The following is a 24,237-nucleotide window of genomic DNA, read 5'->3' on the forward strand; positions in this document are numbered from 1 at the left end:
CCCCCCCCCCCCCCCCCCCCCCGCCCCCTCGCCGGCCGTCGAGGGCGCGGTGCTCCTGTCCAGTGGCAGGTGCATCCTGGTTTGGGAGCACTCAGAAGGTAACAAAGGACACAGATTCATAGCCGCATTAGCCGCGGAAGTCTGCAAATATGGGACTCTACTTCAGACCCAGCCTTTATTTTATTTCTATTTATTTTATTTTATTTTATTTTATTTTTTAAGATTTTATTTATTTATTTGACAGAGATAGAGACGGCCAGCGAGAGAGGGAACACAAGCAGGGGGAGTGGGAGAGGAAGGAGCAGGCTCATAGCAGAGGAGCCTGATGTGGGGCTCGATCCCATAACGCTGGGATCACGCCCTGAGCCCAAGGCAGACGCTTAACCGCTGCGCCACCCAGGCGCCCCTATTTCTATTTATTTTAATGCTGGCGTGATTAACATAATTAACAATGTTATATTTGTTTCAGGTGCACAATATAGTGATTCAGCGAATACATATACTGCTATTGGCTCAAGATAAATGTAATCTTAATCTCCATCACCTATTTCACCCATCCCCCCCACCCACCTCCCTTCTGGTAACCACAAGTTTGTTCTCTGTATTTAAGAGTCGGTTTTTTGGTTTGTCTTTTTCTTTGTTCGTTGTTTCTTAAATTCCACATGAGTGAAATCATATGGTATTTGTCTTTCTCTGGCTTATTTCACTTAGCATTACACTGTCTAGCTCTATCCATCCATGTTGTTACAAATGGCAAGATTTCATTCTCTTTTATGGCAGAATGATATTTCAGTGTATATATGTGTGTATACACACATACACACTTCTTTATGCATTCGTCTATCAGTGGGCACTTGGGCTGCTTCCATAGTTTGGCTATTGTAAATAATGCTGCAATAAATATAGGGATGCATGTATCCCTTTGAATTAGTATTTTTTTTTCTTCTTTTTTTTTTTTTTTTTTAAGATTTGCCCATTTGAGAGAGAGAGAGAGAACTATTGGGAGGAGGAGGAGAGGGAGAGGGAGAAGCAGACCTCCAGCCAAGCAGGGAGCCCGATGGGAGGCTTGATCCCAGGATTCTGGGATCGTGACCTGAGCCAAAGGCGGACGCTTAACCAAATAAGCCACCCAGGCGCCCCAGTATTTTCATACTCTTTAAGCAAATACCCAATAGTGTGATTACTGGATGGTAGGGTAGTTGTATTTTATTTTGAGGAAACTCCATACCGTTTTCCAGAGTGGCTGCACCAGTTTGCATTACCACTCCCAGTGCACAAGGGTTCCTATTTCTCCAGATCCTTGACACTTGTTTCTTGTGATTTTAGCCATTCTGACAGGTGTGAGGTGACACTTCATTGTCGTTTTGATTTGCATTTCTCTGATGAGTGGTGAGCATCTTTCCGTGTCTATTGGCCATCTGTCTTTGGAGAAACGTCTGTTCACGTCTGCTGCCATGTTTTAATTGGATTATTTGGTTTTTTTGGATAGGCTCTATGCCCAACATGGGGCTCGAACTCACAACTCTGAGACTAAGAGTTGCATGCTCTACCAACTGAGCTAGCCAGGCGCCCTGAGTTGTAGTTTTTTATGTATTTTGGATCCTAACCCTTTATTGGATGTCTACAAACATCTTCTCCCATTCAGTAGGTTGTCCCAGTTTTGTTTCCTTTGCTGTGCTTAAGTAAATCAGGCCTTTAGCTACTTAAGGTGAGATCAGACCTTACAGAAAATGGGGAGCCTGCTAAGAGAGAATTTTCCGAGGAAAATGACCCCCTGGGTAAGGTCCCAAGTAAGGACAGCCTACCAGATTTTAAGGAAGGTAAGAAGTTAACTATTCCTAGAGGACAAGGAGGGCAAGTAGATTAGTTGACTGGCCAGGTGAGGGCTGTTTTGAGGACTAGAGGAAGCACAAGACACTTAGGACTCCAGCATCTGTTTGCTGGTGCACTCAGACCTAGCCCCCAAGGCTTTTCCATCGCTGGAGAACTTAGCTGCATAATCAACTGACTGCAGAAGAGGGGACCCAAAAACGCCAGCTAACACATCCAAGGAGGGCGGGGCTGGGTTCTGCCTATCTCACCATACACCCTTCAGACGTGTGCCAACCCCACCCTGCACCCAGTTCTCCTGTGCCAAACCCAAGGTCGGCTATGATCAGACTTCTATTCCCTGTAGGTTGAATGGGGGTCCGTTATAAAGGTGGGCCTCCCAAAGAAGAACGCAATGGGACAGTTCTGTACACCTTGCTAAGAGTCTGTTTATAATCATCAGGGCAGCTTTATCCAACTCTAAATACCTCCAAGTGAAAACCGGATTTAACAGAATAAAACTGGTCAGAGTGAAACAGGACAGAGTTTTATGGAGATTTTTTTCTTTATTGAGAAACTTAAGACTTGGGTACATCAAATAAAACCAATTTCTGGGGGAAAATCAAAACCCACAATAGAAAAAAAAAAAGTTAACACTGTCCGGGTCATAGCAGAACCCAGAGAATATATTCTTTTAATTGAAAAATTCTAGGTGCTTCATAATTGACCTTTTGATACAAAATGACCTATTAAACTTCCAATTTGTGGTTCTTGGTGTTGAGGTCCATAGGACACGCTAGAAATCTTCAAACCTTGAGCTGAATTCCAGGAGGGGTTATTTGGCTTTTGAATCCTGAAAAGAAAAGCACCAACACACATTAAATAAATCATCAGAAAAACCCGAGCTGCACTGAAGCCTCCAGCTTATAAACAGCATGGCAGAGCAGTGCCTCCTGACGCTTGGGTGGGACGAGTTTGTGGGGCTGTCCTGTGCACTGGGGGACATTTAACAGTATCCCTAGCCTCTACCCACTGGATGCCAGTGACACATCTCCAGTTGTGACAACCAAAATGGGTCTCCATTGGCAAATGTCCTCCGAGGGGGCACCGCTGGCTGAGAACCACCTGCCCGAGGCTAAGCTAGGTACTATAAAGCCCCATGCCTTTCCTGGCCATTCTGTACTCGAAGCTACCGCTCTCTTGCTTAAATTGCAAATGAAGGGTCCAGGCCCTTAGCATGTGTCCTTTTCCCTTGCTTCTGGCTCTGGTTTATCTGGTTGTCTCCTTCCTCCATCAGGAGGCGCCCGCCAATCCTTGTCAGAGGTCCCAGTGAAGCCTCACTCACCCCCACCCCTGCAGATGGGGGCCATGGCCCCCGGGGTCAGAAGTGGACGAGAACACACCCTGTAACTGCAGTCAGGTGTGTCTGTGTGTCCCACTGACACCAGGGCCTGTGCCCCCAGTGTTCCCAGAGCCACGCGGCAGCTGCACACACAGCTGGCCTCACCGACCTCAAGCCAAACCAGGGAGACATGTTCACAGAAGTGAGGCTGTGGGAACAGATTATGACAACGCCTTGTGTATCATCTAAACCAAAAAGGTCATTCTTGAGAAAGATCTAACCAGGGGTTCCTTTTGGAGAAAATTGTTGTTTGCTTATTTTACGACCTGTTCTCTTTTCTCCAAATTAACTTTTCCAGATGACAGAGAAAACCCAGGTGACAGCCTGCCCGAGTCACCGGGTGACAGCGGCTCTATGCGCTGCCCCTCATCTTTTAGAAGATATTCACAAGTCAAAGCCATTGCAGAAAACAGAACAGCCAAACATACGGTTTCTCCTTGTCTAAGAGGTAGCAGCAGCAACAGCGCCCACCTTCTGGGCGGCTTCTTTCTTGGCGTGATGAGCCTGCAGAACCGCCACAGCTTCGTCCACCTGCGAGGAATCTCCAGGCGGTTAGGGACCTCGGAGGAGAGGCCCTCGGCCCTCGGCCCCTGCCCAGTAGCAGTGTCTCCCGGGGCTGCCCGCTTTTCCTAATTCCCACCCCCGGCAGCTCTCAAATGACAGGCGCGGCACGAGGAGAGGGCTGCGGGGTGTGGGGACCAGCTCACCTTGGAGCGGAGAGACTCGGGGGACTCCAGCATGTGCAGCAGCTCAGAGTTGTCAATCTCCAGCAGCATGCCCGTGATTTTCCCCGCCAGGTTTGAATGCATGGTTTGGATGAGTGGGAACAAACGTTCTCCTGGGGGAAGAGGTCTAGTTACACCCAGGTTGAAGCCCAGTGAATGGACACTTACGTTCGGGTCAGTGCCAGGCTCTGGCCCCCTCTTCGGCAAACACACAGGTCACTCACCCAGCATCTGCTTCTGCTCCTGGGGAGGCGCTGCAGCCAGCATGGAGGCGGTCAGGGGCTCCTGCCCCTGCACGTGGACGGCAGGCTGCGGTGCCTGGGAACCAGGAGAGGCAGCAGGTTAGCACCAAGGAAAGGACACTCGATGGTCCTGAGCCTGACCACTCAAATCCGAAAGCCTACCATGTGAGAGATGGAGGTGGCTGTCCTTGCCGCGAGCTAACTGCAAGCTGGGGGATGAGGGCGCTACATGAGCAACGGAGCGTTACAGGCTTGAACACAAAACCAACTACGATAACAACAGCAGGCTATTACAAGGGCAAGGAAGTGAGTAAGAAAATAAACCTGCAAGGCTCAGCAATCATCAAATGATTCCATTCATGATTACATCCCGCATCACTTTACTGCAGCAAATGTTTTTATTTCATCAAATGCTCGAGGACTGTCAACACGCATCGTCAATGCCTGTCACAGCCCCAAAAGGCAGGCTCTGAAGGTGAAAACAATTTTACAGAAGCCAAGTTCTGAGGCCTCTCTCATTTGGGCGGCATGGCACAGGAGCAAGCAACGTAGGGGCCACAGAGCAGAGTGTGGCTCCTCTACACACGACTACTGGGCTCTGGGTCCAGCCCCATCCCAACTTAAGCTCTCTGCCACTGAACTTCTGTCAGGTGAAGCGCTTTCCTGCCTCCACGTCCCCATCTCGCAGAGCAGCTAAGCATGACCTCGGCCCGTGGACGCGAGCAGCTCAAAGAGCCAAGCGAGCGCACACATGTTGCGAGGAGGAGGCAGAAACACCAGCTGTTCCTGCTGGGGCGTTTCTGAGGCTACTACGGCGGGGGGGAGTACCTCCCAGCCCCTTCTCTCCCGCTAGAGAGAGCCCGAGAGGCAGTGTTGCCACAGAAAACACGGCACCCTGCCACAGAGCGGGAGTGTAAGACCTGTTGGAGGAATCAAAGCAAGGCACCTTTTCAATCAAGTGCAAACAGGGCAGATCCTTTTAGCATTCTGTTTGGTAGGCCTCACCTGCAGAGGCTGGATGGCAGGGTGAGGGCTGCGGACACTGGAGGCGTATTTGTAAGGTGCGACAGCCCGAGGGGCAGCGGCAGCGACAGCGGCACGAGGCGCTAAGGTCTGCACAGCTGTGGGAACACCTTAGGAAAAGAACAAGCGAAATTAAAGCCCATCAGTCTGGGCAAAGACCCGTCAAATCCCATCTTTCCCCCTTCTGTGTGCAGCCAATACCACCTCCAGACTGGCAGCCGTCAGTCAGCCCTTGCTGGGCGGCGCCAGCCCCACCAAAGTCCATAGCCAAGCGGTCCGGGCACTCAGACCCTACAACAGACCAGCAAATGCACATCAGTGTCGGCAGCAGATGTCCAACTGGCCACGTCCCACGGAAGGAGCCATTCCAAAGCACGTTCACACAACACATCGCACACGGGACCACGACTGCTACTTCCGGAGAGCAGCCAACAGAGAACATACAACTCTCTCCACCTCTTGGAATACGGGACATAGTCTGTAAAGAACAGTTTCCTTCAATCTCCCAACCCCACCCGGAAGAACAGGCTGCCTCTGTAGTCATCCAGCTAACAAGCTTCTATAATTAACCTTTCTCACATGAGTCACCAATGAGCAGAATTCTGAAGTCACCGACACTCCTAGGACTCCCATTGTTTCTCTGCTCCTTTACGTACCAACCAGAGCACACAGCTAAGATTACAGAACCAGAACTGGAACATGGGCCCAACAACCTGACCAACCCCGGGCAGAGCCTAGTCAGCCTGACTCCCTCCTCCCCAGGCCACACTTCTCAAGGCCAGTTTGCTCACCGACTCTCTGAGCGGTAGTAGGGAGGCCGCGAGAGGCCGGAGCATTACCAGTTGGAGCCAGATGGCGAAGAGCGGGACGAGGCCCAGACTGGCGTATAGCACTCGGCATTCCTTGGAAGCCTGGGGAAGACAAAAATTATGCATCGCTGACGAAGCATGTGGACCAGAACCTCGGCTGCACTTCAGGGGGGCGAGGAGGAGAAGCGGGGAGACCAGGAGAGGCGCATCCTGGGTGGTCAATCACCGTCCCCACCACCTACCTTGAGGTCTCCCACCTTGCTGCCAGCGGGGGTTAGGCCTCATCTGTGCTAACTGGTTGGGTGTGTAATATGGAGGTCTTCCCTGAGCCTGCAAGAAAGAGCATCCAAGCCCTTTTATTTGAAGGACCTGAATCCACATGAGAGAACTAGCTCATCTCATCTCACTGTCAGGCCCAAGGCTAATTATTCAAGAAGTTCTCTGAGTGCTCGAAGGCCTGGGCAAGGGAAGGCCAGTTAATGGGGATTCTTTCATTCTAACTCACCACTGTGTGACAGTAAGAGAGAGAGAGAGAACGAATAAATCTTCATTTTCCTGGGTCCTTTCTCTGACAATCTGAACTCCAACATCCGAAACCCCTCTCCCCAACCACAAGCAGGAGCAGCCGTCCGGGGGACACGAACACAGGCAGACCCACCTGCGGAACCGCTGGCACAAAGTAACCTCCAGCTGCAGGCTGGAACTGATTTAAGATGGCGTTGGCAGGCAGCGCTCGCATTCCGGCCACCCGCTGCATATACTGGTTGGTCAGGTGAGCCTTTCTCTCCTCCTTCCTCTGGGCCAGGGCGACATAGAGTGGTTTGGAGCCCACGATGCGTCCATTCATCTCAGTGACTGCTTTGGTCGCCTCTTCAGGAGATGAGAAGCAGACAAAGCCAAACCCTTTGCTTCTCCCATCCTCCAACATTACCTACAAAGGGACCAGCTATTTAAGGAAAAGGTGTTCTATGTTGGGGGACAGCTATTAAGAGCCAAAAAACCTGGTTTCTGCCTCAAGAGTTCCCAAGTCTAGGGCAAGGGTTCTAGCCCTGTCACTCGATGTACCCCGGACCAATTAAGTCACAACCTCTAAGGACAAGACCTAGGCATTTTCTTTGTTAGAGCCCCAGATGATCCCAAAGTTTCTAAACACTATGATACGGCTAAATGTTAAACCAGGAATCCAAAAGTGTTTCCTGACACCTAGAAGCATAGTACCGACCTTTGGGTACCCACTAGAGATGTGGACAGTGCCAAGCTATTTACTTGTAGAACTCGTCTGCCCAAGACCTGGGTGAACAAAACTCTCATCATCTCCTAGCAAGGTTAGGATAGGCTTTTGAAATACCACACGCGGGCAGGAGTTACAACCAACGACTGCCACCATTAATTCAATGGGAGTTAACAGCAGAAAGATGACCAGCTAGGACAGACAGTTGGATTCTAGTCCCCGTTCAGCAATTTCTAAGCTGTGTGACTTTTTTTTAAAAAATTAAACATTTTATGTATTTGAGACAAGTAGAGCACAAGTAGGGGGAGTGGCAGAGGGAGAAGCAGGCTCCCTCCTGAGCAGAGAGCCTGATGAGGGGCCTGATCCCAGGACCCCGGGATCATGACATGAGCCGAAGGCACACGCTTAACCGACTGAGCCACCCCAGGGGCCCCCCCGACCCGCCTTTGTAAAAAGACTTTTTTTTTTTGAGAGAGAGAAAGAGAGACTGCATACATACATGGGAGCAGGGGTGGGGGGTGGGCAGAGGAAGAGAATTTTTTCCTTCTAAGATTATTTGTCAGTGAGAGAGAGAGAGATGGAGAGAGAGGGAGGGTCACAGAGCACAAGCAGGGCGGCAGGGTAGGCAGAGGGAGAAGCAGGCTCCCCGCTGAGCAAGGAGCCCATTGTGGGGCTTGACCCCAGGATGCTGGGATCATGACCTAAGCCGAAGGCAGACGCTTTACTGAGCCACCCAGGTGTCCCAGAGGGAGAGAATCTTAAAAGCGGGCTCCACACTCAGCAGAGCCCCGATACGGGGCTTCATCTCAGGACCATCTCAAGATCATGACCTGAGCCGAAATCAAGAGTCAGATTTTTAACCAACCGAGCCACCTAGACTAGATGCCCCTGAGCTACGTGATCCTAGACGCTTGCCCTCTCTGAACCTCAATGCCCACGAGATCCTCTAAGGCAAACTGCCTCGGAGCCACAGGTCTACTGCTTCCGGCTGTCTTTTCCCATGTACGGCTAGTCATTCACAGACGGTTTTTCCCTCATCTGAGAAGGTCACTTGTAGCTCCCCCCTGGCCGACCTCCTCAGAAACACTGGTAGCAACAGGACAATGTGTGGTTGGAACCATTTTGTGTGTTAGCTTGCTGCCCAGACAGCCCTCCTGAAACGGAGGACGTGAAAGTAAGGATGTCTATCAACCCGATGGTTCTCCATCAATGAGATGGGCCAAGAGCGTCTGAAAACATGACACCCTGATCTCGAATATGGGGCCTGTGAAACTTACAAGACACGGTTCTTTTATTCTCTTCCTACAAATGCCAACTCGAGCACTGTGCTGATAAGCAAGGAGAGACCATCGCGTTGAGAGGAGGGGAGAGAGCAGTTTTCCTCACACTGATGAAGGCCAGTCAAGGAGGTGATAAGAGGGAAGGGGCGAGGAAACAAGGAACCCAGACAGGGCGGCCCCTGATCAACTCCCTGTTACAACTGACGTTCCTCTGACGACACTCCTAGGTTGTGCGTGACTTAAAGCTAAGGGCCAAGGCAGGGTCACCACGTCTTTACCAGCCCACTCGGCCTCCATTCCCGTCCCCGAGAGGACTCTGACGTGTGCTGCACGTCCGCGGAGCAGCAGTGTCTGCATCAGGCTATGACCCAAAACCTTCACACACCGTCCCTCCCCCCGTGGACCACGGCCGTGCGCGCACCGTCCTCACGTAACCGGTTGCTCTCTACACAGTGTTCTCGGGCTCATGGACTCCAATTCCTTATCTTTAGGAGGGGATTCATATGCACTCACCCTGCTGCATCCGTTGATAGGAATATCAAAGAAAACCAAGCAAACATGCACACTGCACCATGTGAAAGAGCCATCTTTCCACTCCCCTTCCCCCGCCTTTAGCTTCATAAGGCCAGGACGCGTCAGGACTGAAGTTCCCAACGCCAGTTCCCAAGTCTTCAAACACCTTTGTTCAAGAAAAGTGTGGCAGAGTCGTAGAGACAGGCCCCAAGACAAATGGAAAACAACCCGTCTGGATTTCCTCTGCTCATACTGTTGCACCATGTGTCCCCACGCCAGCACAGAGCAGCAAAGAATGGGAAAGATTCAGGTGCTTGGGGGCCAAGAGGAAGGACCGCTCGGGTTCACCTCCACACCTCAGTGCCTGGGGACAGCGCAATGTATACCTGACGGAACACCCTTCTCCAGAGCATATACTCAGATGCGTAACTGGAGCCCAGGAGGAATTTGCTAGATTAATGTCGTATCTATTCTCAGAAATGAACACAATTTAGTTTCCACTCCTTCAATGAAACAAATGCCAAGACCTCTAAGAACTGTAATTTCCACTTTCGATCCCAAATCTCAGCATAAAATACCTTAGCACTGGTGATTGAGCCAAAAGGAGAAAACTCTTTCCTTAACTTCTCATCATCAATGGTGTCATCCAAGTTCTTAATGTACAGATTCACCCCCTGAAGCAGAAGGATCACCGTTAATGCACGTCTGCACCCCAGAGATGCCCTAAGACACTGGTTCTCAAAATGTGGTCCTACGCCAACGGCCCCCCTCCTTGGGTACTTCTTAGAAATGCAAATTCCCAGGGCCAAAACCCAATCTACTGAATCAGAAAGTCTGGCGTTCTGAAAGCCATGTTTTACAAGCCCTGCAGGGGATTCTGAAGTGGGCTCAGGGCTGAGACTCCTGCCACGGACTCTGACAGAACCCTCAGTGTGGGCTTGGCTTTCTGCACAGCTGCTCTGGCCGACCACTGGCCCCAGCAGGGCTACTGCCACCACTCCAACAAAGGGTAATCATTTAAGTAAAAAAAACCCCACACAAGTAAGAACAGACTGAGGCTTCCAGAATGAGTCCTTAAATCAATCAATCGCTTGCCCTTGTTCTAGAATCGCTGCTGTGTCTGGCAGGTATTTCCTTTTACACCTGAGGATCTTGGGAGAAAGGAGAGGAAGAGGCAGATTCCAGGTCCCCAAAGAGAAAGCCTGCTACAACTAAGGGTGCTCTTGCCGGTATCCTAGTAAACCCCTGGTTGGGAGCCCACGCCAAGACCACCTCTCACCTGATACCGACTAATTCTCTCTTGTTTCAGCTGTTCAAATTTCCGCTTTAACTCAGCCTGCCGTTCCACTTTCTTCTGTGCACGGCCTACAAAAATCACTTTCCCACTGATTTCTTTTCCATTCATCTCTTCCACGGCCTAAAGAGGAAATACAGGTCTTAAAATCAAGACGTAGAGGCAGGGGCCTTGGCTCTAGAGGCCTGAAAGTCCCACCAAACACTTGGAGAGAAGGAAATCTTTCCTATAGGGCTAAAAACTAATCTATTCCATTCTGAAATCAGCTAAGCAAATCCAAACTTCATGTGTAAAATGGGGTTACTACTTAAATGGGTTATTGGTCCAGATGATACAAAAAAAAAAAAAAAGGTAGTTTTATAAATACAAGCACGACAGACATGAGCCGAGGCTGCTAATCTGGGCGTCTCAGAGTCTCTCACGCTCTTCCGTGGGGAGCGAGTGGTGTAGGCTGAGTGCCCAGCATCGTGCCTTCCCCGTAAGCAGCCGCTACTGTCAGCAAGTCAGCAACTCCTGGGGCCCGAGTCCACTCACTAAGAAGAGGAGCAAATACTCCTCCTATTCTTTCTACCTACGGGCTGCACAGCTGAGGTGCCAGGCAGGTGCCGAGTGCTCTGGGAACAGGTACACGATGGGTTACCATGTGAAGTCCCCTCAGGCCAGTAACTGCACCACTCTGATACTCGGGCAAGCCAGCTCCGCTCGGCTACGTGCCAGCCAGGCCCTGCTCACGCTCGGGGGCCACTTCCTGCAAGTGTTTCCCCCGACCCTCAGGGGACTCTCACCTTATTGGCATCCTCGTGTTTCTCGTAACTCACAAAGCCAAAGCCTTTGGATTTCCCACTGGGATCTCTCATCACCTTGACACTTAGGGTCTTACCTATTACCAAAGGACAGAACTATTAGTAACACCATCTCTGTGACAGCTCAAGGAGAGGCGGCTCCTCTAGGCCCCAAATGAAGCCAATTCTTGCTGAGCCCGGATGGGCTCTCAAAGAGGCATCGTGCTGGGCCTTCTGCTGCTGACCAAGCTACTGAGACGACCCCGGGGCTGGGAAGAGGTAGGATGAAGCCAAGAGTCTATTCCTTTCTACTCTGTGACCCTGTCATGCAAGGTAGTTTGCTTCTGGGCCTAGGCGCCCTCGTTGCTGAAACAACTACGACACAGGAGTTCTAGGTCTGGTGGACTCTGGAAAGGGGCACAAGGGGCGAAGAAGCCCAACTTACCAAACTGGCTAAACAGCTCTTTCAGGCTCTCATCATCCACCTCTTCCCCGAAGTTTTTGATATAGACATTAGTGAACTCCTTGGCTTTGGCTCCAAGCTCAGCTTCCCGCTCTTTTCGAGACTTGAATCTGCCCACAAACCTAAAAAGAGACCATGGAAAACAGTGAACACCCGGAGGAACAAATCATGATTTCCAGGGGCCCAAAGGAATACAGGTTAAAGGCTGACAGGAGAGGTTAACACACACGAGTCCCCATCCAACCACCAAGAGAGCAAGCTCAGAGACGCCCCGACTCCCCAGCAGAAAGAGAGAGGCAGGACCGTCCTGCAAGGACCAGCCCCAGGACTCCTGGCTCAGACCAGGGCTACTCCTACCACATCACACTGCCTTCGTGAAGAAACCTGATGACCATGTTTTTAAAACGTTCATTTCTGTGCATCTATGTAAATGCATAGAAAAGGTCTGGAAGGATACAAACCAAACTGTTAACAGTGGTTAGCGCTAGGGGTGAGACTGCTAGAGTGAACTACGAGGTAGCCTTTGCTTTTGCACTGGACAAACTCTGGCGTTGCTGACACTCAGTGGGAAAATGTACCCATACTCCGAAAATCTTTACATCTCTTTCTAGTGATACCTTTGGAAGACTTCCCCACTGGCCACATACACATTACCAACGCAATCCGTCCCCTGGTCTGTTCAACATAAAAAGGCACCCCACAAAGAACAGAAATGATTTCTGCTTGCTATAGCCAAGACTTATCGTCCCCTCTCTCCCTGCATGGCTTAGCTAAGACCCCCACCTCCCCATTCTGCAATAACCACACCAAAGCGACAAGATCTATTATGAACAGCGTCTTCTGCCATCAGATGAGATTTTTCATCATAACCAAATCAAGTATTACTGTGGAGCCAGCCTTGTACGAGAAGGCCACTGAGTCATAAGTTAGCCAAGTGGAGATCTGGGGACAATTTGGCATCAACCCCTAGCAAATGACCCCATGGACAGACCTGAGTCATGGGAAGGCCAAGGTCACATGGCTAGTACACAGCTCCTGGTCAGTCCAGGGCCCTCTCCACTCTGCCGCTGGCCAAGACCCCTGCTCAGAAAGGGCTCAGAGCTGCCTTCCAGCAAGCCCCAGTTGCCGGTGCTCACAAAACCCACGGACGGATGATGCTTTTCAGGGAGAGGCAGCAGGCAGGCCATGGCTTGGGCAGGAAGCCCACCTTGGCGAGTCAAAAGGGCTGCCGCGGCCCGGGCAGGGAGACTCACCAGCCCTGGAGTGGAGAGGTAGGAGCAGGCCACACTGGGCCGAGAGAACCAGTAGCCGCCTTGTGTGTCAGTTAATACCGAGGTGGGGCCGCGGCTGGCTCATGCGATGGCTGCTGCTCCGGACTGGGACACTCACACTTTGCGGTCATTGAGGAGCATGCCGTTCATCTTCTCGATGGCCTTGTCAGCAGCCTCTTGCGTCTCGAAGTGGACAAAGGCATAACCCTTAGAGCCGTTCTCATCACACACCACCTGGCGGAGAGAAGGCAGACCACTGTAGCACCACTGGCATCTCCAAAGATCCGAGAACCACATGGTCTTCTACTCAGAGTTTTCGGGGTCTGAGAGGCCGCCAGCCCATCCACGGTCCGAAGACAGGAGACTAGATCACGTCAAGGTTTCCTAACGCGGAGCACGTTACCAAGCACCCAGTGATGTTCTGTTTACAAATGGCAGCCGCTATTAGGCTACTTCTAAGCCAAGTGTCTTATTTCATTAAAAGACCTTGAGATTTGGGTGCAAAAGCACCATGCTGCAGAAAAAGTGACCATTTTCCAAGCCCACAATAGAATTTCAGTCTAGTGTGGAGTCGGACATGTCAACAACCGCCACACCAGTTGTACAAAATTGTCCACACAAACAGGAGCACAGGGAAGGAAGACGATGACTTCACACTTCTGAACTGACAAAGTGCAGCGGCCCGGAGACCCGAGGCACTGCTCTGGTCCCCCCTCCCCCACAAAAAGAGAAACCCTTTGATGCCCTGCAAAGGTAGGAAACAGGAAGGATATTTTAGGCAGAGGGAAGAATAAACAAAGACACAAAAGCACCTGCTGGTTATGCTGGGCTGTGGCACAAGATTACCTACAGGGAACTTTTGGGCTGCGGAGCCATTCCCAGCACTTCGAAAATGGCCATATCCTGTCACCCAATTCCAAGGCTGTTCCCCCTTCAGTGTTTCTCTTGTTCTCACGCGTCAATAAATATTCTGAAGTCACTTAATCAGGTGCTTACCTTGCAAGACAGAATGTTTCCAAAAGCAGAAAAAGTATCATAAAGTGCCTTGTTATCTATAGATTTGTCCAGATTCTTGATGAAGACATTTCCCACACCAGATTTTCTCAAAGAGGGATCCCTCTGAGACCACATGATACGGATTGGCTTTCCCTTAATCACATCAAAGTTCATGGTATCCAAGGCCCGCTCAGCTGCAAGAGAGAAACACAATTCAGTCAAGGATATAAAACGTCACCTCTTGTAGGCGACTGCCACCATCCCAGGCACAGAGGACTCTACGACTTTTCAAGGTAATTGCTCTGATATAAGGCAACTCTATTAAAATTAAAGGGCATCAGATCCCTCTAGCCTGTGTTGCTCCTGCGGGTAGACACTCTGGCCTGTCGCTCCTTCTCCTGGCAAAGTCTCCAGCCCTCTGGGCTGCACCCTTGTTGGGTCAGGGGGTTGGGCGAGATCATCTACATGGCCTTCTGGCACCAAGATCAAATCATAATACCGCACATTTGACTAAGCGGTATCAGTTATAAAGACTTTGCTGCCTACGACCCATGGTGACACAGGTGGGACAGGTGACACTATCTACTTCATAAAATGAGCAAACTTACGTCCAGGATGGCTAAGCCGTGCAGCTAACTAGTGATTAAGAAACGAATACCAGATTTCCTGATTATTTTTCAGTAAGGTATTGCATCAAGTTACCAACTAGCTGTCATTTTGTCTATGATCCGTCTATGAGACAAATGACAGAATAAAATCTAGGACTGACTGACTGGGGAGAATGTGCTATCCCTGAATTCAGCCCAGTTTCTAATATTTTCAAATTCTGAGAACAGAAATTGATTCAAAAACCTCCAAACGATAGATACTAATGGTCACACATGGCAATAGTCCTTTTATTATCAGGATGATAAGGACGAAACCTCATTTTTCTAAGCACATAGCGCAGTAGGCTCCACAGCTCGTTTCCAGGTCTTCTCAAGTCTTAATCTGAGTTCTGTGGAATTCCAGAACTTCAAATGCCCTGGTGCCCAACCAAGTTGTTCATCCAGTGCCTTGGGACGCTTCCCTAGCTTCCCAACAAATCCATGTGTGTACCAGAGACCACTTAAAGGACCAGAAGCTAAAAACACACCATCACCTGTCAGCAGCAACCCTTCTCTTACTGGTAGTAAGGAGCTCCCGGAGCTGGTGGCACTTGGACCTGACTTATCAACGAAACCCCCAGAGTCTCCTCCGTGAGGGGATCGGGGGGAGTGGGACGGGCGTTCTCCTGTCTCAAGGCACCACCTCACTTACGACAGGAACAGAATTCCCTAACTCTGCCCCTCCACAAGCTCAGTTGTCCAGTCAGGGGAGGGAGTACCTCCATCTCACTCATCTCCAACCATTTTTCTCACCTTCTCAGGTGGGCTGGCTGGGTATGGGAGGGAAGGTCAGGGAAAGCGGAGACTGGGCAGACCCAAATCAGGAAAAGTCCAGGTCCAGAAGCGGTCACCTGTGATGGTTTATCGGGGACCCACAGCCTGAGAACCCAGGGTCTCACTGATTAGCAGCGAAGGAGCCATTTCAACACAGCTCCTCGCGTCTTTCCAGACGGTGCTGCAGAAGGCAAGTCGGCTTAGTCTAACAAATCTGGCCGGGCTTATTTATAGCAGGGAGAGGTCCTGCAGAGGCATGTGCTGGCGGACGCACTGACCAGTGGCTTCTGCTGCTATCACCAAGTGACAGGACTTTTGTTCAGAAAGTGTCAAAAAGGCAGGCAACAGCCAGTGGACCCACTACTCTCCCCAAAAAGGCCACCTGGCCACCTCTGTGCCCTCTGGCCAGACACAGCTCAGAGCACATGGGCAGTTGATGGTAGCAGCACCTTGGATCTCTCAACAAGTCCGATTCTCTGGTCTCAGCTGCAGCTTGGGCAAGCGACATTCTCTGTGCTTCACGGACAGCGAACAAAGCGTGGACAAAAATAGGGACCCAGAGATCCTTTGCCATAGAATGGCTCGTTTCTCCCAGTAATGGTCCCTACAGTTGTTCCCTTTTAATCTGAAGTCACGTGAGGCCCCTGATTAGGTTTCCTCTGGCCTCGCTCCGGCCACGCCTGCAGCATACCTCTCCACTGTTCCAAGCAAGGGCCCCAGTCTGGGCTGGCGGGGCCCTGTGCTGACAGTCCCAGCTGAGCCTCCAAACCTTTTCTGCAGTTCCCTTCCCCTCTCTGGAGTCCCATTTTCTTCAGATGGGATGAAGGAAAAGGGTTTTGACGAGGGTAAAGCTCTGTTCACAGGTGAGGCCATAATTCCCACCAGCCCAGACTACCTGGATCCCCCTTCACAGCTCAGGGCTTCGTCCACAGTGTCAAGCGCTCCTCCACCCCAGGAGCAAAGCCACAGACCCAGGAGCTGGCCTGGCACATGCAGCGCTCGTGGCGCCAGCGCGAGCCCCTGCTCAAGTAAAACGAACAGAATTGTTCCCACTGCCTCCCACTTGCCTTGAAAGACCCCTTATCAGTCCGAAAGCAAAGAGACTCAGTCCCGGGTAAAGGTAGGGGAGGGGGCAGCAGCGTGAGAATCTAAAATTTCTGCAGGAATTGTGTTTCAATTGTTCTGCCTTTCTGGCAGGCCTGTGAGGGTCATGAACCCATGCTCAGTGACCAGACAAGGGTCCCACTAAAGCAGGACCATATATATACACAATGGAGTGACAGCGACTTTCTCCAAATCCCATTTTACCATCTCCTTGGGTTCCAACCCCACCGCCACCGCTGATCAGCCCAAGGTCACCCAGTTAGCAAGCAGTGGAAGCAAGATTGAAACTCCGGTCACCTGATGCCAGGATCTTCATTCTCAACCCCTGCATCCCGTGTGTGTCCCCCCCCCCCACCTCCATGGGGTAGACCCCGAGGGAACCCCTAGGATTCCAAGAATTTGTGGCTATAAGCGTCTACTCACCGTCAGCCGGCTGCTGGAAGTTGACGTAGGCATAACCCAGGGAGCGGCGGGTGATCATATCGCGGCAGACCCGGATGGACAGCACAGGCCCCGCAGGACTGAACTTTTCATACAGCATGGCCTCGGTGACGTCCGAGTGCAGGTCACCCACGTAGAGGGAGGCCATGGGGTAGCTGCTGGCCGCAGCGTTCATCTCCCCAGCCCCCACCACCCCGAGCCCCGCCAGGAGAACTTCTTATAGGGACCACACAGGACAAAAGGGGCTCTTCTCGGAGCCGTGGCCCGTGCCGCGGCTCACAGGTGGCAGAGTGAAGCTAAGAGACGCCGGAGCAGGCTCGGAGAGACGGAGGACCGGAAGGAGGAGTTCAGGGACAGCTCGTTCGAGACTGCAAAACCGCAGACAAAAGGCTCTCAAAAACAATATGGCCCTCCCTGGGAGTTTGTAATTTGCAGCTGTCCTGGTCTGAAGCTCCGAATTTCAAAAGAGGAAAAAAACAACGTATTAAAACGGGGACTCCCCTCCAAATTATAAAAATTCTCCAAGAGGCAACCAAATGGTGCCCACGGCGGCCTCCGGGACACGCGTTTCTCTATAAATATAGGCCTCGCGCTCCCGGCGGTTTAAGATTACAGCAGCCAGGGGAAGAGGGAAACCAAATCTTGGTCGGCGCCGACTCGGCAAGCCCCGGAGGCCGGGCGCGCAGCCTCCTCCCACGCCGGGCCGGCGAAGGGCAGCGCGGACACGTGGTGCGCCCGGGGCCGACGCGCCGGGGGCGAGGGCGGCGGGCGCGGGGCTGCCACGCGGCGCGGGGGCGGCCGGAGCGGAGGCGCGTGGACGCGGGTGGGCGGCTCACCACCGGACCGACGGACGCCAAGGTGCGGCGGCGGCGGGCGCGGGCAGGCCGGAAGCGTGCAGAAGTGACTTCCCCGCGGGCTCTCTTAGGAGGATGCGCTTTTTTCTTTCTCTGTCTCTCTTTTTTTTTTTTTTAGATTTTAAAGCATTTTCGGGTTTTTTTAATCTTTTCCTGTTTTTCCTTCAGGCTGCTAGAGCCCGAAAGCGACGGAGGCTGCGGCGACCCGGGGCGGAGAGAGGCGGCCGGGGGAGCCACCGCTCCATTTATACCCGCCCGCCCCGGGCGCTGCTGGTCGAAGGGCGCCTCGCGACCTGGGCGCAGTCGTGCCCGCCCACTCGGCCCGGGGGCCCGAGGCGGGGCGGCCACGCGAGAGCGACCCGGCGCGGCCGTGCGGCGCCACAGCGACCCCTGGCGCGCGGAGGACCGCTCCGCTGGGGTCTGCTCGGGACCCACGGGCCGCTTTCCAGCGGGGTAGACGGCTCACCGCCGGGCCCTCCAGGAACAAAGCACCTGTAACCCACCCACAGGCTCAACGTTCATAAGCCATGTGTTGCTTATTGTAAAATACAGGTGACATAAAATAAGTTATAATGATATAACAAGTGGTTCAGCATGTAAATGTCTGGGTGCAAATACGAGGACATTCTGAAGTTTTCAGAATACAAGACGGCGAGGTCGTTACCCAGGACCCGACAGCCACATCTGCAGGAGTATCCATGGGTGATGGGATTAAATGTTGGTAAAGCTTCAAAAGAACAAAATAACAATCATCCCCCTTTTTACATGGTGGTGACCTTCCTGGAAACCTTGTTGACATTTAAGGGAGCAAAAATATTTCTGTTTAGGGGGAGGAGAAGGGGATAGATGAAATAGGTGAAGGGGATTAAGAGGTACAAACCTCCAGTTATGAAAGAAATAAATCACGGGAATGATTAGGATAGGAAATACAGTCAAGAATATTGTGATAGGGGCGCCTGGGTGGCTCAGTCATTAAGCGTCTGCTTTCGGCTCAGGGCGTGATCCCGGAGTCCTGGAATCGAGCCCCACGTCAGGCTCCTCCGCTATGAGCCTGCTTCTTCCTCTCCCACTCCCCCTGCTTGTGTTCCCTCTCTCGCTGGCTGTCTTTCTCTGTCAAATAAATAAATAAAATCTTAAAAAAAAAAGAATATTGTGATAACTTTGTGCAGTGACAGAGGGTAACTACGCTTAGCGTGGTGAGCATTTCCTAATACGTAGATAACTGTTGAACCTATGTTGTACACCTGAAACTAATATAATATGTCAACTACGCTTCAGTAAAAATTTTAAAGATAAAAAATAAATTAAAAATCCTTTGTTTCTACATAAAAAGGACTCAGTGGAGGCTTCAACAGTTAAAAACTTTTTTCACCTACATGAGGTTCTAACAGGTCATTTGAAAGTCATGTGGTATGTGGGAGAAGTATACATTCTGAGCGACTGTTTCCATGTGTTGCAAGATATACAGCATCCCTTCTTCCAGAAATGCCAGGAACCTCCCTCCTTATCATTGTGACAAAGGAATCCAGAAGTTACCAGAAGGCACACAGACACTCCCATTGAAAACCACTGATTTGAGTAAAGGAATGAAGAACTACACATATTTATAGATTGATTGATTCATTCATTCATTCATTCATTCATTCATTCATTCATTCAAATTAATGGTTAATTGGAACTCATTCTATGCCAGTGCCAGATATAGGTGCTAAGGGATACCATGGTAGATGAGGCAGAGGAAGTCCCTCTCTGCCTCACGCAGTGTAGAGTCTAGTTGGTGCATTAAATCAAGAAACACCTTTATGGAGTACTCTTTCTGTAGATAGATCTCCTCCTCAGGGAAGCCTTCCCAGACTACCCTGTGGTCTAAAGTAGCCTGCCGACACTGTTCATCGTTAACACACCATCCTGTTTTCTTGTTTTCAAGGCTCTTGTCAACTACCTGAGATTACATTTCTCAAGTACATGTTTACCTGTTAGGTATCTGTCTTTTCCTCACTGTATATAAGCTTCACGAAAGCAGGGACCTAGAACAGTACCTAACATGGCACACTCTAAACGTTCGATCAATATTTGCTAAATAAACAAATGAATACTAGGCACCCAGGAGCAAAGCCCACACGATCCCTGTCCTCAAGCAGCTAACTGCCGTCTTGGGGGGGAGGGGGCTTGCTACCTGGATGACCTCGAGCAAGCAAGTTCACATCTGACTCTCAGATTTCCAGCCTGTGAGTAAACTAATAAAGGTACTCACTCAGTGCAATTATTGTGAGAATAAGGTAATACACACGAGTCGTTTTGTGTAAATGTTAATTGCTATTATTCTCAAGCTACCCTTGAACGGAGAAGAGAGGGGAGTTACCTACAGGAAGACAGGGAGAACAGCATGTGTTAAGGCCCTGAGGGGGAGTGGGCTGGAGCTGAGCCCGCAGGACTGTGGCGCAGTGGGGGGTGGAAAAGACCGCCTGCTCTTGGAGACTTGAAACACTTTGGACTTTATCCTGAGATCAAAGGGTAGAACTGAAGGATTTTTAACAGAGAAGTGACTTGGCTCAAATTACATTTTTAAAAACACCTCTCTGGCTACAGAAAGGAAAAGGATTAGAGGGCGGGGAGGGAGAAGACCTGGAAGTGATGGCCACTGGGGTAGTGGCTATGGAGATGGAGGAAGTAGCTTGACATAAAAAAAAAAAAAAAAGAGTGTGATTTGTGATTAACTGGATGTGGGAAGTGAAAGGATAGGCATCACAGAGGGTTCCCAAGGTTCTGGGAAATCAAGAAAAATGAGGATCCCCCCCCCACATCTAAACACAGGGGTGTCACTTAATTCGTCTTAGAAGGGGGAGATATGCTAAGTCACAGAAAAAGCCACCTGGACCCCGGACCTGCAAAATTCAAACAGGATTTGATCCGAGTTAAAAGCAGGCTGGGGGGGGGGGGCACCTGGGTGGCTCAGTGGTTAAGCGTCTGCCTTTGGCTCAGGCCATGATCCCAGCGGGAAGCCTGCTTCTCTCTCTCCCACTCCCCCTGCTTGTGTTCCCTCTCTCGCTGCCTCTCTCTGTTAAATAAATAAGTAAAACCTTTAAAAAAATAAAATAGTAAAAAAAATAAATAAAAGCAGGCCGGGAAGAGGCTGGACAAATGACCAGGCCAGGCAACCTGCTGAATGGGAGAAGATATTTGCAAATGACATAGCCAATAAGGGGTTAATATCCAAAATATGTAGAGACTTAGACAACTCAACACCAAAAAAAATCCCAAATGATCTGATTAAAAATGGACAGAAGACCTACATGGACATTTTTTTAAAAAAGACATACAGATGACCCACGGACACGTGAAAAGATGTTCAATGTCACTCACCATCAGGGAAATGCAAATCAAAACTGCAGTGAGATATCACCTCCCACCTGTCAGAAGGGCTAGAATCAAAAAGACAAGAAATAATAAGTGTTGGTGAGGGTGTGGAGAAGGAACCCTCTTGCACTGTTGGTGGGAATGTAAATGGGTGCAGCCCCTGTGGAAAACAGTATGGAGGTTCCTCAAAAAATTAAAAATAGGAAAACTGGGCGCCTGGGTGGCTCACTCGGTTAAGCGTTTGCCTTTGGCTCAGGTCATGACCTTGGGAGTCCTGGGGTCAAGCCCCTCTGTCCTGTTGGGCTCCCTGCTCAGCGGGGAGCCTGCTTCTCCCTCTCCCTCTGCCCCTCCCCCTTCTCATGTTCTCTCTCTCTCTGTCTCTCTCTCTCAAATAAATAAATAAATAAAATCTTTAAAAAAAATAGGAAAACCAAATGATCCAGTAATTCCACTACTGGGTATTTACCGAAAGAACATGAAAGCGCGAATTCAAAAAGACATACGCACCCCTATATTTATCATAGCATTATACATAGTCAAGATATGGAAGCAACCCAGGAGTCCCCTGATAGATGAATGCATAAAGAAGATGTGGCATATATGTACACAATGGAATATTCCTCAGCCATAAAAAAAGAATGAGATCTTATATTTGGGACACTCTGGATGGACCAAGAGGTTACTAAGTGAAGTAAGTCAGACAGAGAAAGACAAATATCACATCATTTCACTTTTACGTGGAATCTAAAAAACAAAACAAAGGAACAAACAAACAAAAAGCAGAAACAGACCCATAAATACAGAGCACAAACTGATGTTTGCTAGAGGGTAGGGGGCAAAATGGGTGAAAGGGAGTGGAAGGTACAGGCTTCCAGCTATGGAATGAATGAGTCACAGGGATGAGGGTACGGCATAGGGGACACAGTCCGTGGTACTGTAGTAGTGTTACCGGGGGACCGATGGGAGCTGTGCTTGGGGTGAGCACACACAAGTACAGGTTGTCCAGTCGCTATGTTGTACACCGGAATCTCAAGGAACGTTGTGTGTCAACTATACTTCAGTTCCAAAACAAAACAAACAAACAAACATTTACCAGGCCAGTGATCAAAGAAGGAGGCCTGGGCACATCAGTTCAAATCTGCCTTTGCTGGAGTGGGGAGGGGTGTAATTTTTTTTTTCACTGGGGCGGATGCTACTCTTAGTAGGTCTGTACTTGATAGATGGTGTGACGTGTCAAGAGCAAGACTGTGCCCAGGGCTGGGAAGAGGAAGAAGAAAAGACTTCAAAGTAAAGAGATGGACATGGGCATAGGTCTCTGCAGCTGACGATTTTATAGTATAGCAAAAATAGAAAAGCTTCGCCTTCCTGCTTCATTCGTCATTCAACAAACTCTATGAGGCATTCCTAAGAGCCAGGCTCGTTCTGCTCTGGGTAATGCTGGGGACAGAACTATGGGCTAAACATTCACAAACCAACTTGTCCTTCTTGGGGAGAGACATAAGGAACAAATAAGTGTGTGTGTGTGTGTGTGTGTGTGTGTGTGTGTGTGTGTGTAAAACTTGTGAAAAGTGTTTTGAATCTAGAGACCTTTTGAAGGTAAGAACAGGGGAAACCCAGCCCCATCCTCCCAGCAGGAGGCTGATTCTACCTACAAAAGCTCTCTTCCCTATAAGCACAATGGTTCTGCCCCTCAGGAAGGAAGACCCTTCCTTGTGCACAGACAGCGTCTATGAGATCGTAGAGGTTTGGTTCAGACAAGCTGCGAACTTTGGACAGCAGCCGTCACATTTCTGGGCCTCCCCCTCTGTATGATGGGATCAATAAGCCCTTTAATGAAGAGGGGCCTGGTATCTGATCCCTGGAGAAAAGACATCTTTCCTTTCCCGTCCTCCCCACACCGAAAGCTGAGAATCTGCGTGACCCTTTGCCGGCCTTTACAGTTAGTCGAAAATGCCACGAATAAACCACCATTTACTGAGCACTGACTATGTGTAAGCCATCGTCTTCAAACCTCAAACCAGGACTAAACGCGTGTGGCATGGCCAAAGACCAGGGCATTAAAAGAAGGAACTGACCTAAAACACCCATCATCTGTGGAGGTCCAGGGTATAAACGAGGAGGTTCATAGCTGCTGTCTTCCTGTTCAGGGCCCCGGCTTGGATGCCAACTAGATGGAGAAGACATTATCTTTTCCCTGGAACTGGTCTCAATCCTGTGGGAACAAACTGACTCCCAGATCAATTCTTACAACCCAATGCCTGTGGAGTTAAGTGCCACGGACAGGAGGGGACAGGAGCCCCAGGTCCTCGGGGAGGGACTTTCCACACTGAGGCTGAGGATCAAGGAAGATAGCCTGTAGGAGGTGACAGTGGAGGTGAGCCTTTAAGGGAGATTAGTGTTTGAGAGGGTAGAAATGGAACGGAGGCAGGGAGAATATTCTATAAACAGAAGTCCAGAGATGGACAGGCCATGTATTAGCCTGGATAAGTCACTTCACATTCCTGGGCCGCGGTCTCCTCACTGGTAGAGTAGAAACAATACCACATATGTAAACGTCCACGCAGTGCCAGGCATAAAGTAAGCAGTTGGCGGACAGTGGTTTATACAACACTGTGTTATGACAGCATGACCTTTTCAAGGTCGCTGTGAGCGGCCCCATGAGGCTAGAATTTAGGGGGATGTGTGTGCGCGCGTGCGTGCATGCGTGTGTTGTGTACGTGTGTGTGCATGTGTGTAGTGAGGAAGGAAACTGCAAAGTAGAGTTGAGCGTTTGCAGAGGTCCTTGAATGCCATTCTAGATTGTTGCATTCCCCAGAAGTAATGGACCTGATGCTATTATTTGGAAATAATGACAGTAACAGCTAACATTGCACAGCGCTTCCTCCACGCCAGGCGCTAGTCCAAGCCCCGTAGAGTAACTGGCTGAGCTCATAAAGCTGGCAAGAGTGGGTTGAGACTTGAGTTTTTCTTGCTCTAAATCTCATGCTGTCAAAAATAATACTAATAATAACGATGACTACATTTACCGAGGCTTACACATACCATTTCGTTCCATCCTCACAATGGTCATGGAAAGTCGGCGCTATCACCAGCTTGACAGATGAGGGAACTGAGGCTTGGGAGGTTGTCTGACGTCTGTAGCCTGACCACTGGTAGCTGGTAGAAAACTGGGAACCGTGGAAGCGTGCCACTCCTAACTCCTTCAGAAGAACCTGCGGCG

At 50.3% G+C, this 24,237-nt stretch overlaps 1 protein-coding gene and 1 non-coding gene across 6 annotated transcripts; both read right to left on the reverse strand.

Moving 5' to 3' along the window:
* Positions 1-2,360: 2,360 nt before the first annotated feature.
* On the reverse strand, positions 2,361-17,479 carry PABPC4 (poly(A) binding protein cytoplasmic 4). Of its 5 annotated transcripts, none has more exons than XM_008694355.2 (16): positions 16,789-17,479; positions 13,841-14,034; positions 12,963-13,078; positions 11,556-11,695; positions 11,114-11,208; positions 10,314-10,451; positions 9,613-9,708; positions 6,669-6,941; positions 6,253-6,340; positions 5,993-6,112; positions 5,406-5,492; positions 5,184-5,311; positions 4,161-4,254; positions 3,919-4,049; positions 3,683-3,742; positions 2,361-2,662 (listed from the first exon to the last, which is right to left on the reverse strand). In XM_008694355.2, exons 1-16 carry the CDS (start codon positions 16,979-16,981, stop codon positions 2,645-2,647), a joined length of 1,971 nt encoding a protein of 656 aa, XP_008692577.2. In that variant the 5' UTR covers positions 16,982-17,479; the 3' UTR covers positions 2,361-2,644. The 5 variants fall into 5 exon arrangements, with proteins under 5 accessions (XP_008692577.2, XP_008692578.2, XP_008692576.2 ...); XM_008694356.2 differs by having other exon boundaries at positions 3,640-3,742; positions 6,041-6,112; positions 16,789-17,478; XM_008694354.2 differs by having other exon boundaries at positions 3,640-3,742; positions 16,789-17,477.
* On the reverse strand, positions 9,214-9,348 carry LOC121099863. The gene has a single exon (XR_005831604.1). It is a non-coding gene; the product is annotated as a small nucleolar RNA SNORA55 (small nucleolar RNA).
* Positions 17,480-24,237: the final 6,758 nt, after the last annotated feature.

This window comes from Ursus maritimus, unplaced genomic scaffold (assembly GCF_017311325.1).
Source record: "Ursus maritimus isolate PB19 unplaced genomic scaffold, ASM1731132v1 scaffold_32, whole genome shotgun sequence".
Lineage (NCBI taxonomy): Eukaryota > Metazoa > Chordata > Mammalia > Carnivora > Ursidae > Ursus > Ursus maritimus.